Source organism: Engraulis encrasicolus, chromosome 11 (assembly GCF_034702125.1).
Source record: "Engraulis encrasicolus isolate BLACKSEA-1 chromosome 11, IST_EnEncr_1.0, whole genome shotgun sequence".
NCBI classification, from domain to species: domain Eukaryota; kingdom Metazoa; phylum Chordata; class Actinopteri; order Clupeiformes; family Engraulidae; genus Engraulis; species Engraulis encrasicolus.
In genome coordinates this window covers 45,290,615-45,304,004 of record NC_085867.1, presented here as the reverse complement: position 1 = coordinate 45,304,004, position 13,390 = coordinate 45,290,615, and the positions used below count along the sequence as shown (strand labels likewise).

General features: G+C 48.0%; 1 protein-coding gene across 1 annotated transcript in view; it reads left to right on the top strand.

Annotated features, from left to right (window-relative positions):
* Positions 1 to 16: 16 nt before the first annotated feature.
* The window catches only part of slc27a4 (solute carrier family 27 member 4), a 47,258-nt gene continuing 33,884 nt past the window's right edge, over positions 17 to 13,390 (top strand). The window contains exons 1-2 of the mRNA XM_063210752.1: positions 17 to 566; positions 7,946 to 8,107. Of these exons, the coding sequence (XP_063066822.1) occupies positions 7,947 to 8,107 (161 nt within the window). The 5' untranslated portion in view covers positions 17 to 566; position 7,946. The remainder of the gene's footprint in view (positions 567 to 7,945; positions 8,108 to 13,390) is intronic.

Here is a 13,390-nt window from a genome sequence, read left to right as displayed (position 1 = left end):
TCCTTGACAGTACAGTTCTCTCTGAAGCAGCAGGCCCCTCCTCTCCGGGGTGAAACGATGCGCTACGGGCCACCGGATTGGCTCTAATGACACGTCAATCAATACTAACGCGCACAGCAGTGCCGGTGATGAACAGGACAGCACTGTATGGGGGCGGGCTCACCTAAGAAAATTATAAGGTCATTTGAATTACCGTAGCCATAGAGCTCGAGCCCGGCCTGCCGTAACAATGAGGCGAGAGGAGAAATGATCCCGAGCGATAACCATGATGGAGATGAAATAACCTTTAACGGGGGCAAAGTCTCGAGACCTTCCGCGCGCCACAGCCAGCCGTTATCGCCACGAGCCGTCAGGAGTGAGAGAAGGAAGGGCGCCTTCGCTTGCTTTCATTGAAGACCGGTGTGTGGTGTGGTGTGAGTGTGTGTAGGCTAACCAACCAACGCAAGAAAACGCCTGAGCGATTGGAGCTATTCCGCTAAGCCGATCAAGGCGGAATTGTAACGGCACAGGCTCCTGTTCGGGGAATAAGAGTCACATTCGCGTGCGTTTGGAGACGGGGAGAGCAGGTATGTCACTAACGGCGCGAGGATGACAGACGTTTGTTTTTGTGTGTGTTTCTGCATAAGGTCCGTTTCCGGCCTCTTGTCTTGGCAAGTGTTTACAGCCAAAAGCCGTTTGCTCAGAGGAGCGTCCCCCTTCCCCGCTGTCCTTTAGCAACCTTGTCAAGCTCCCGCTGCATTCGCTGCCTTTCGGATGCGCCCGCTCCGTTAGTCTGGAACTCTATACCCGAACCGAACCAGCACCGTTAGCCCCTTATGATGATGACAGCGTAACTGACGCACATGCATCAGCACAGCACACAAAGGAGGGGTTGGTTCGCTATCTCGCCCACACCAGCACAGAGATAGCACCACTCACGCATAGCACACACACACACAAACACACACACACACACACACACACACACACACACACACACACACACACACACACACACAGTGCTATACGGATCTACAGGCTCAGCGAAATGGCCTAAAAGAGGGGCAGGCTATTGGGATATATCGGGATGTTGGTTGAAACAGCGATACATTTGGCCATCCGAATTAAAGGCCGACTGGACTTGACTGGCCTGTATGCCTATGTCTACTGTAGCATTAGTGATCGGCTCGACCCGTGGTGTTGCGTTCGGTCCGGTCCGGTCTAGTACGCACATGGCATGATATGATGCGCTCCTCTCGCGCTGTGGGCTGAGCTGAGCTTCCTCCCTCCCGCATATTTGCCAATCACTCCGCCTGCCTCTCTACTGCAGTGGGGGGAGCCGTGTGTGAGTGTGTGTGCGCGCAGTAGGGAAGCTGCTGCGAGTGCGCATGGCGGTGATGTGAACATTTCCGGGCCGTTTGCTACGGCACATTATCCCGCTATGTTTTCGCCTCGCTTCTCCGATCATCTGTGTTGAACATCAAATATGTCCGTCAGTCACACGTACACATCCTCTCTGTCTCTCTCTCTTTCTCTCTCCGAGACGTGGCGTGGCGTGTCATCCTCCTCCTCGCGCTCGCTCGCTGGCAAGCAGCCCGCGTGGATTAAAATAGTGCTGCTGGTCGGTGACTGGGAAGGGTGGTGCGCGTCGCGTGGATTCCCCTCTTCTCTCAAAGTGGCCTGTCACCGTCGCCGTCGCCAGCTGGCTCGAGGACGGCCCTTGACATAGAGCAGAGACTATAGCAGACGAGAGTCTTAGCAAATCATGGAAAGTCGGCTGTCATGTTTATGAATATTGTTTTGATGTTAAGCACATTTATGGTTATTGTCCTGTGCTAGGAGTCCCTCAGTGCGGCCCAAATAATAATATGTGTGTTTGTGTCAGAACTGTCGAGGGTCCTCCTGTCCTCCAAGGGCTGTACTATGAACACAAACCAGGATTTCCCCTGCCTGCACTTCAGGCCTATATTGAAGGCGGCCACATTTATAACAGACCCCACCTTCACTAGGTCCCCTACAAATTATAACTTAATTGCATTGCAAATGTAATTCCTAAAATTTCTTTACTAAACATGTTACATTTCATGTGAAACTGCATAACATTGAAATTATTATCGTGGGTCTGGATAAGACTCCCCTCCAGATGTAATGGAGGCTAACTAGCAGAGTTGGCGTGGAACGTTGGTAAAACCTCCCTCAGATAGCCTCATACAGTCTCATGCCGTTGGGCCAAGAGACTAGTTTCTTGGCCCAGCGGTATCGTACTGTGTCTCCTATTGCTGGACCGTTGTAGATGACGAGGTCGCACGTTCGATCCCCGAGGGGGGTGAACAGGTGCAAGATGACCTCCGCCACAGTGGTGCCGTTACCCGGATGGGAGTGAGGTTTAAGGGGGAGTGTAACGGAGGCTAACTAGCAGAGTTGGCGTGGAACGTTGGTAAACCTCCCTCCCAAAGCCTCATACAGTGTCGATGCCGTTGGGCCGGGAGACTAGTCTCTTGGTCCAGCGGTATCGTACTGTGTCTCCCATTGCCGGACCGTTGTAGTTGACGAGGTCGAACGTTCGATTCCCGAGGGGGGTGAACAGGTGCAAGATGACCTCCGTCACACAGACATACACTAGGTTCTCCACCCCTGATTTAGGTGCTGTTTCCACGTAGCAGGATATTTTTTTAGCAGGGTATTTTTTTCTCCTGTTTAGGTGTAAACGCAACATTTGGACAAAAATAAATCCTCCATTGTAACAAATGCGTTTCAGCCCCCTAAATAGGATATTTTTTTTCTCCTGCTTTTTAAACCTGGATTTTAAATATCTGCTACGTGGAAACGGAAGGCCAAAACCAATGCAAAACCAATGCAACCAGGAGAAAAAAAATGTCCACATATAAAAATATCCAGCTACGTGGAAACAGCACCTTAAATACGACACTCCCCTCTCCTCTGATGATAGGGGCCCAGGGCCAGGGGCCCAAAAGGGGCCTCAATTCTCATCTGCATTCAAACTCAAACTGCATTCTCTACAATTTAAGGTTTGAAACATCTGGCCGTAGCTCCTTAGCAGGCTCTGCCCTGCCACTGGTATGTTGTGATAGACACTGAAACAACTTAACTACCATAGTAGTACACCACTATGATCTGCACTGTCCTGTCTCTTCTCCTCTCCTCTCCTCTCCTCTCCTCTCCTCTCCTCTCCTCTCCTCCTCTACCTCTCCTCTCCTCTCTTCTCCTCTCCTCTCCTCTCCTCTCCTCTGTTCTCCTCTCTTCTGCTCTCCTCTCCTCCTGTCTCCTCACCTCTCCTCTCCTCTCCTCTCCTCTGCCCTCCCAGCCTGTGCTATCTTCTCTCCTATTCTCTCTTCTATCCTCTCCTCTCCTCTCTTCTCATCTTCTATCCTCTCCTCTCCTCTCTTCTCCTCTCCTCTCCTCTCCTCTCCTCTCTTCTCTTCTGTCCTCCTAGCCTCTCCTCTCCTCTCCTCTATTCTGCTCTCCACTCTTCTGCTCTCCTCTCCTCTACTCTGCTCTCCTCTCCTCTCTTCTCCTCTCCTCTCCTCTCCTCTCTTCTGCTCTCCTCTCCTCCTGTCTCCTCACCTCTTCTCTCCTCTCCTCTCATCTGCCCTCCCATCCTGTGCTATCTTCTCTCCTATTCTCTCTTCTATCCTCTCCTCTCATCTCCTCTCCTCTGCTCTCCTCTCCCCTCCTCTCCTCCCCTCTCCTCTCCTCTGACCTCCTCTCCTCCCCTCCCCTCCTCTCCCCTCCTCTCCTCTCCTCTCCTCTCCTCTCTCCTCTCCTCTCCTCTGGCCTCATCTCCTCTCCTCATCTCCTCTCCTCCTCTCCTCTCCTCTCATCTCCTCTCCTCTCTCATCTCCTCCCCTCTCCTCTCTTCTTCTCTTCTCCTCTCCTCTTCTCTCCACTGCTCAACTGCTCTTTAATAAGTAAATGCTGAACCGTAGCGGTGTTGGGTGTTGGGTGGCGCCTCGCCTCACTTTGCCTCGCCTCGCCTCGCTTCGTGGGCCTAGCCTGGACTGGGGATGAAACCCGGTAAGAGCGGCTTGGTTGCCACCAGCCAGCTGACCGTCCGACCCCGCCCATGCACCTCTGTCTGGGGATGAGGAGATTGTGGTAAGCGTTTAGGGCATTAGACTTGTAGCCCAAAGGTTGCCGGTTCAACTTCCGACCTGCCAGGTTGGTGGGGGGAGTAATTAACCAGTGCTCTCCCCCATCCTCCTTCATCATCATGACTATGGTACCCTCCCGCTGCACTGTTACCTTTCAGGCGACGGGTGAGGCATAAATGCAATTTGGTTGTGTGCAGTGAGCACCTGTGTGCTGTGGAGTGCTGTGTCAAAATGACAATGGGAGTTGGAGTTTCCGGTAGGCTTTCTTAAGTCGGAGCGCCTCGGTCCGGGACAAGCTATTACTCCGTGAGCCCCTGGGCCAAACAGAAAATAAGAGGCCCCCCTCCGTAGTTACCATAAAGTTTCAACGTTTTTTTTTTGTTTTGTTTTTTTTTTTAAAGATATTTTAGGCTTTTATTCATGACAGGAGAGGGAGAGAAAGTGTAAGGGGAAAGGGAGAGGGTCGGCAAGGGAACCGGGCCGGAATCGAGCCTGAGTCGCCGGTGTAGCAATGCAGTGCCAAACCACTTGAGCCAGGACAGGGCCAAAGCAGAGAGAGTAGAGAGAGAGAGGTTCCATTGGCCCATTGTTTCCAGGTAGGGGGGAAAATCCCCCTTTAGGCAGACCTAGGCAGACCTAAGGACTGTTCTATTCAATGCTAGGAGTATTATGACACGCCCCTTTAGGCAGACCGGAACCTGGTCATGTTAGGTGCCCATAGCAACCTATTACAATGGCATATCTCTATATACATAAAGAATCTCTGGCCAAAGTGTCAGGGTCTAATTAGGCAAGATGTCTGAAGACACTATTGCGTCTTTTCCACTGCCGGTTTTCTGGTAGGCCTACAGCTCGACACGGCACGACTCAACCTCCACTTTTTGCTTTTCGATTTAGCTGTGTCGTGCCTGGCTATTCGAAAAGCAAAAAGTGGTGACCGAGTCATGCTTCGTGCATGTGTCAGGGTCAGGGTCTCTTGGCTGTTGGGCCCCTGTGCCCGGGTTCAAGTTCAAGTCTTGTGTGTGTGTGTGTGTGTGTGTGTGTGTGTGTGTGTGTGTGTGTGTGTGTGTGTGTGTGTGTGTGTGTGTGTGTGTGTGTGTGTGTGTGTGTGTGTGTGATGTAATCTCCATGGTAGAGTCTGCTCAGTACAACATGAGGACTAGGCCAAAGGTCACATTTCTGTAACACTCATCTCATAAAACACATCACAGCACACACACACACACACACACACACACACACACACACACGCACGCACATCTCATAACCCCCCCCACCACACGCACACGCACACACACACACACACACACACACACACAGACATACAGACACACATCTCGTAAAACCTATCATTTCAAATCCATTATCTGTCATATCGGAGGTGTATTGTTGTGAGATGTGAGTCTAGATAAAGACTCCTAGACAGTAAAGTTGAGATAAGCTTAGTTCATGTAACGGAGGCCAACTAGCAGAGTGTGGTGCAGTAGAACGTTAGCAAGCCTGTCTCCCGAAGCCTCACCGCACGAATAGACCAGGCGCGATGCGATTCAAGCGGCGATTCAAGCGACTACAGTATGTCCGTTACAAGCAGAAGGCAAAGCATTCAAACATTCCCATTGCTTGTGGTCACTGACCTCTATACAGTCATTGGCTGCCGCGGCTGGTCGCCGAACCGCGTCATAGAAAGTTGAAAGGATTTCAACTTCAAACTGTCGCTCTCGTCGCGCAAATCGCCTCTAGTCTCCAGAATCGCTTTCGTCGCGCAACTCATTACAAAGTCAATTACTTCCGCCGCTCGCCTCGCTCTTGTCGCGGTAGGTGTATTTGTGCGGTCATACAGTATCGGTAGCGCTGAGGTATTGGTGTGGACCTTTAGCTCAGCAGTACAGTGCTGTGCCTCCCATGCTGAAACTGGCGCGTTGACTTGTAGGCCGCAGGTTCGAACCCAGAATGGCGAGATAGCGCAGGATCCCCTCTGACACACACACACACACACACACACACACACACACACACACACACACACACACTGTAAAACACTCCTTTGTTCCCTGTGCTTGCAGTGTTAAGTAGTGAAGTCCTCCAGTTCTCCACTACAGTGTCCGTATCTTCTACTGCAGCAGTGGTTCCCAAACCATTTGTTTATGTCCACACCTAAGTCCATGTCTATGTCTGCATGGGAAAATAAGAAACGTAATTTCAAATTCTTTGTATGACCAGGGCATGTAAAGAAATTGACAACAAAGCCGACTTGACTTGACTTGACTTGACTTGGACCTAAAAATGATCGTTTACACTTTACTTGACGTGTCGCTGCATAACACATTCATAGCAGCTGTTATACACTTTGCATGAAGGATTCATGACTGTTTCGTAAGACATTCATACCAAACCCTTTCATAAACAATGGAAGACAAAAGGACAGTAACTTGTCAAAATAAAAATTAAACAAATGCAAAGCAGCATTGCTATTTTTCTTCTGAAACTGTCCTGATTGCCACCAATTAGGGATGCAAACGATTAATCGATTAATCGACTTTAATCGATCAATCCATTAATCGATTAAAAAACATTAATCACAATTAATCGATAATACAACTGACAAGAGACCCAGGTGAAATGGAGTGTGTGTGTGAAGAGGGGTGTGAATAGTGGGAATATTTAAATCACCTTTGGATTAAAGAATTGAAATAGAATTAACTTAAATGTGGTATTTTATCTCATTTTCTTATTAAAATGTTTAGATTTAGTAGTTTTTTTCCGAGAAACATTGAGATTTCAGGGGGAAAACGCCGCTTATCAATTAATCGTAAGTCGATCGATAAGGCTATCAACTAATGATTAATGAATTAATCGATAATTTGCATCCCTACCACCAATCTGGGTGTATGATTTACTCCAGTCCAGTGCCAGGGAGAGAATATTGTCAAGCAAATGTTTTTCATTCAAATGTTCTGTCCCTGGCACTGAAGTAAATCCAGTAGGAGTTGGATGATTTAGTGGCATGTGGCATGCAGAAGTGGCACGCCAAAGGAAGGCTATGGTTTTAGGTTGGTGGACTGACACATTATTCACTGGCAGGTTAGGGTTAGGAATGGGTTTTGCTTTAGGCACAGCTCGACACACATTGCTCACTGACACTGACCCCCCCGCTCTCTGTTATCGTCACATTTGATAACATTATAAAATAAATTATAGATAAACTATTACAGTTTAAAGGTAAACTGGTTTACTAATAAGTAAAAAAAAAAAAAAAAAAACGCTGGGAAGCACTATCACATCATATCAAGTGGATGTTTTCTGGACTGAAGGGTAACAGAACTCGAAAGGGTCATGATACTGCCTTCTTGTTACTGTGTATCATGATTTCTCAGTTTCTCAATACAATACCGTTACCGCCTAGCCTGGTAAACCAGCGCCACCCGCTGGACGCCGAACATTTTTCAGCTGCGAGTGGGTCTGGCCTCGGATCTGAGAACGTTTTGAACAATGTGCCCTGAGTCTGGCAAACCCAATCACAACGCAGAGATTTATTTTGAATCAAAGCGGGCAGGGTTTTGAGGGAGTGACGACAAATCTCGCAACACCATTGGGAAAGCACATCAACGGCAAAGATTGCCGATTGGTCAGAGCGCCAGCACGGTTTGAAAAAACAACAGGATGTTCTCATCAACAATCTTCAGAGGTGTCGTTCATCGGGGCCAGACTAAATTACTCCGGTCTCACATTTAGGCTGGTTTATCAGGCTAGTTACTGCCCTAATGATGACTGAAAATGTAACCATGTTTTTTTGGTAACTTGATCTCTTCTTCTCCCTCCCCTCCCCCCCTTCTCTTTCTCTCTCCGCCCATCAGGATGATGCGTTTGGGGTGTTGCACGGCGCTCCTCTTCCTCTTCCGATTGGTTCTGGGGTTGCCATGGTACCAGGTGTTGCCGGCCATCACCATATTCTACCTGGGCTCCGGGGGATACCACTTCCTGCACGTCTTCGCCAAGACACTCGGCAGAGACCTGCAGTAAGTAGACACACCACCGACCAATAACAAAACACCACTATAACACACTAGCCAATCACAAAACACCACTCTAGTACAGGGACCAATCAGAGACCTGCAGTAAGTAGACACACCACACACTAATCAGAAAACACCACTATATAACACACTAGCCAATCACAAAACACCACTCTAGTACAGGGACCAATCAGAGACCTGCAGTAAGTAGACACACCACACACTAATCAGAAAACACCACTATATAACACACTAGTCAATCACAAAACACCACTCTAGTACAAGGACCAATCAGAGACCTGCAGTAAGTAGACACACCACACACTAATAAGAAAACACCACTATAAAACATTAGCCAATCACAAACACCACTCTAGTACAAGGACCAATCAGAGACCTGCAGTACTGACAAATCGCAAAACCACTGTCACACTATACAATCACAAAACACCAGAGACCTTAAGTGAGTACACACTGACCAATAACAAAGCACCGCTCCACTACACTGACTAATCACAAAGCACCACTCCACTACAAGAACCAATCACGTGTAGTGTTGGCTCAGGTGGTAGAGGAGCCGTTTGGCAACCCAAAGGTTGCAGGTTTGAGCCCCGTTCTGCCCGACCCCATCAATGTGTTCTTGAGCAAGATACTCAACCCCAAGTTGCTCCTGGTGGCAAGGTGATACCCTGTGTGTGAATGTGAGTGTGAATGGGTGAATGTGAGGTATAAAGCGCTTTGAGTGCTTGAAGGAAAAGGAAAAGGAAAAGGCGCTCTATAAATGCAGTCCATGCAATGGGGTTTCCGCGGGCCCATCTCAAATAAGGGAATTTATAGCGAACACCCGCATTCTATGGAGGAGGCTAAAAAACAGGTTAGAGTGATTGGTTTAATAATTTGGTCTCAACAAAACAACAAAATAAATACAATGTTGCTACCAACATATTTACGCTACACAAGCGAGATTGATATCGAAGGTCACTGACCACATTACTTTATTATCATCATGTTGTGACTAATGAACACGCCCATATGGTTGTGCTGTATCTTTTACATGTAGGAGCGGGAAAGGATCTGCACACTGCTTGCAAAAGACTTTATTTGACATTTATTTGATCATTTATTAGATCTTCTTCAGGCATCTTGATGCTGATGCCTGAAGAAGATCTATGATCGAAACGTTGCTCCAAATAAATTAAGTCTTTTGCAAGCAGTGTGCAGATCCTTTCCCGCTCCTACATGTGACAGTTTTTTGATTTGGCACCTGCTGATGCTTTTCTGCTGGATGTGTGCGCTTTCTACTACACTCTGTGCTGTATCTCTTACAAATGAGGAAGGAATGCTGGGAGTGGGACACGTGAATATCAGTGGGTAACGCCAGTCTTATATTTTTGACCAACGTATTTTGCCATGTTATTCGCTAAAGGGATTTTTCCTTACCAACCGGTTGCTGTTAAAAGTACAGAGAACACGCAGAGAATGCTATTAGTATGCTTGCGGCTCATGCATACACACCCACAAACACAAGGTAGAGAGAGAGAGAGAGAGAGAGAGAGAGAGAGAGAGAGAGAGAGAGAGAGAGAGAATGAGCGTGTGTGGGAGGGGGATTGTAAGGGTGGGATTGTGTGTGTGTGTGTGTGTGTGTGTGTGTGTGTGTGGGTAGGGAGAGGTAAGGGTGGGATTCCAACAAAGTGACGTCACCCACCGTCTGGTGACCTCTCACCTGCTACCTACCTTTGTTTGATGGTGTAACACACACACACACACACACACACACACACACACACACACACACACACACACACACACACACACACACACACACACACACACTGAAGCAGATAAGAATGTTTGCATCATGTTACATGTTTACAATGTTTAGAGGCCGACCAGTTAACAGTTAACATCTTACTAGGTTGCCAATGGGGAATTGCATTGCAACCAAGTAAGTTGCTAACTTAGTGAGCAATGACGTTGTCGAGAAACGCACCTCTGGTGTCTATAGAGCTTGAAAGTGACGTCACTTCCCCCGATTTCATGGGACCTCAACGACGTTTTTAGCCGAAAATCGTAGCATGTATTCCAATGGCGACATTAAAATGATATTTCGATCCCCTTCGAGTTGTGCCACGAGCTCCACACATGTTGTTTCTGATATTTTTGTTTAATTTTTCGTACGAACCCCTAAACTTTTTAGAAAGCTGTGTTTCTTCACATTTTTCATGCAGACGGCCTCGGAACAAAACATTGATACTTCTGCATGAATAATCTTTATCTAGCCTCTTAAACAGCATATTTGTAGCCCAGCGCATGTAATGACTGAGATCGGAAGATATTTACTCCCTACCATGTTGTTAGATGGTCAGCTTAGGTCCCGTGAAATGCGGAACTAAGGGGCGGGACTTTCAAGCTCTATGGGCACGGTGTGAGAGATCAACGTGGGGCTCAATTGACTGGGGATGGTTTCTCGGAGTGCTCACCGCACTCACAAATGGACTTGATTTGAAACACCTTGCACAACCGTAGCTGAAGTGTTTGAGAATACAATCACGCACAAGAATGAGTGTTTTCGTTGGTTTACTCTGTGTATTTACTGTCTGAATGCACGGTATCAGTGCGCTTCTAGTGTAGATCACTCCGCCGGTATGGCACTATAGCTCCATAACATAGCCCAAAAAGTGCATGCATCGTTATTTTAGTGCGACGGGATGCTAGTCTCGTCGAACCGTAGTGCAGTGTACTAATTTCCAAAGAGTAAAATTGAACTTCAGGCGCACCATGTGTCTCCTCTAGCCGCCGTGAACAGCTGTTTATCTGTCATCCCCAGTCAGTCGAGCCCCACGTTGATCTCGCACAACGTCATCAGAGAGAGTAGAGAGAGAGAGGTTCCATTGGCCCATTGTTTCCGGGTTCTATTATTGCAGGGGGGGGGGGGATCCCCCTTTAGGCAGACCTAGGCAGACCTAAGGACTGTTCTAATCAATGCTAGGAGTATTATGACACGCCCCTTTAGGCAGACCGGAACCTGGTCATGTTAGGTGCCCATAGCAACCTATTACATTGGCATATCTCTATACTTAAAGAATCTCTGACGTCATCGTCTCGTCGCCTGGTGAACAAAACACCTCTCACCTGCTCTACCTGCCTGAGGACACAGTCTTTGTTTGAGGGTCTAACACACACACACACACACACACACACACACACACACACACACACACACACACACACACACACACACACAGACAGACAGACAGACAGACAGACAGACAGACAGACAGACAGACACACACACACACACACACACACACACAGGCCCACTGAAGCGTAGAGGAATGTTTACATTGTTTGGAGTCCGGCCTCTTGTCTCTTGTCTCGGTCCAAACCTGAAATGCAGCATACTCTACTCCCCAGATAATAAGCAGTGTTGACGCATAAACACACACACAGACACACACACAGACACACCCTGCGTAGGGGACACGGGGACAAACACACAAACACACACAGACACACCCTGCGTAGGGGACACAGGGACAAACACACACAGGGGCAGGAGACACACACACCTGGCCACTGGGGCAAGGGGACACACACACGAACGGCAGGAAAGACAAGAGTCTTAACTTGCTTCTTGACTACGTGTGTGTGTGTGTGTGTGTGTGTGTGTATGTGTGTGTGTGTGAGAGTCTTAACTTGCTTCTTGACTACACGTGTGTGTGTGTGTGTGTGTGTGTGTGTGTGTGTGTGTGTGTGTGTGTGTGTGTGTGTGTGTGTGTGTGTGTGTGTGTGTGTGTGTGTGTGTGTGTGTGAGTCTTTACTTGCTTCTTGACCATGTGTGTGTGTGTGTGTGTGTGTGTGTGTGTGTGTGTGTGTGTGTGTGTGTGTGTGTGTGTGTGTGTGTGTGTGTGTGTGTGTTAGTCTTTAATTGCTTCTTGACTACCTGTGTATGTGTGTGTGAGTTTTAACTTGCTTCTTGACTACGTGTGTGTGTGTGTGTGTGTGTGTGTATGTGTGTGTGTGTGTGTGAGAGAGAGAGAGTCTTTACTCTTCTTGCTTCTTGTCTACCAGTGTCTACCTGTGTCTACCAGTGTCTATTTGACTTCTTGTCTACCTGTGTCTACTTGTCTTCTTGTCTACCAGTGTCTTCGTGTCTACTTGTCTACTTGTCTTCTTGTCTACCAGTGTCTTCGTGTCTACTTGTCTACCAGTGTCTTCATGTCTACTTGTCTTCTTGTCTACCAGTGTCTACTTGTCTACTTGTCTTCTTGTCTACCAGTGTCTTCGTGTCTACTTGTCTTCTTGTCTACCAGTGTCTTCGTGTCTACTTGTCTTCTTATCTACCAGTGTCTTCGTGTCTACTTGTCTTCTTGTCTACCAGTGTCTTCGTGTCTACTTGTCTTCTTGTCTACCAGTGTCTTCGTGTCTACTTGTCTTCTTGTCTACCAGTGTCTTCGTGTCTACTTGTCTTCTTGTCTACCAGTGTCTTCGTGTCTACTTGTCTTCTTGTCTACCAGTGTCTTCGTGTCTACTTGTCTATTTGTCTACTTGTCTACCTGTGTCCCCTGCCCCCGTGTGCCAACTCTGTCCTGCTACCCAAGTGGCTTGATGTACTCTACTGCTGGCTGATTACCAGGGTCAACACACACACACACACACACACACACACACACACACACACACACACACACACACAGACACACAGACCGGGTAGGGGGCACAGGGACTCACACACACACACACACACCCTTGTGGTGCCCTCCTCCTCCGTGTGCCATCTCTGTCTGTCTGTCTCCCCCAGTGGCTGGATGCAGGGCCTGGTGTGTGTGTAGAGTAGAGAGTAGAGAGAGTATCATTTATTAATCCTGAGGGAATTTAAGGTGTCCAGTAGCATACATGCATGAATGCAGAATACACAAGACATTGCACACATAATTTCACATATTGGCGGTGGTAGCTCAGGTTGCAGGTTCGAGCCCCACTCGGCCTGACTCAATCGTTATGTCCTTGAGCAAGATACTTAACCCCAAGTTGCTCCTTGTGGCAGGGTGGTACCCTGCGTGGCAGCCACGGCCACCGGTGTGTAATTGTGAGTGTGAATGGGTGAATGTGAGGCATACCAATGTAAAGCGCTTTGAGTGCTCTAAGGAGTGCATATATAAATGCAGTCCATTTACCATTTACCACATTAATCATATAGCACACACATGCGTACATACATTCAGCCAAAGGCAATTTTCACACTCTCACACACAGACACACACACATGCGCGTGCGCGCAAACAC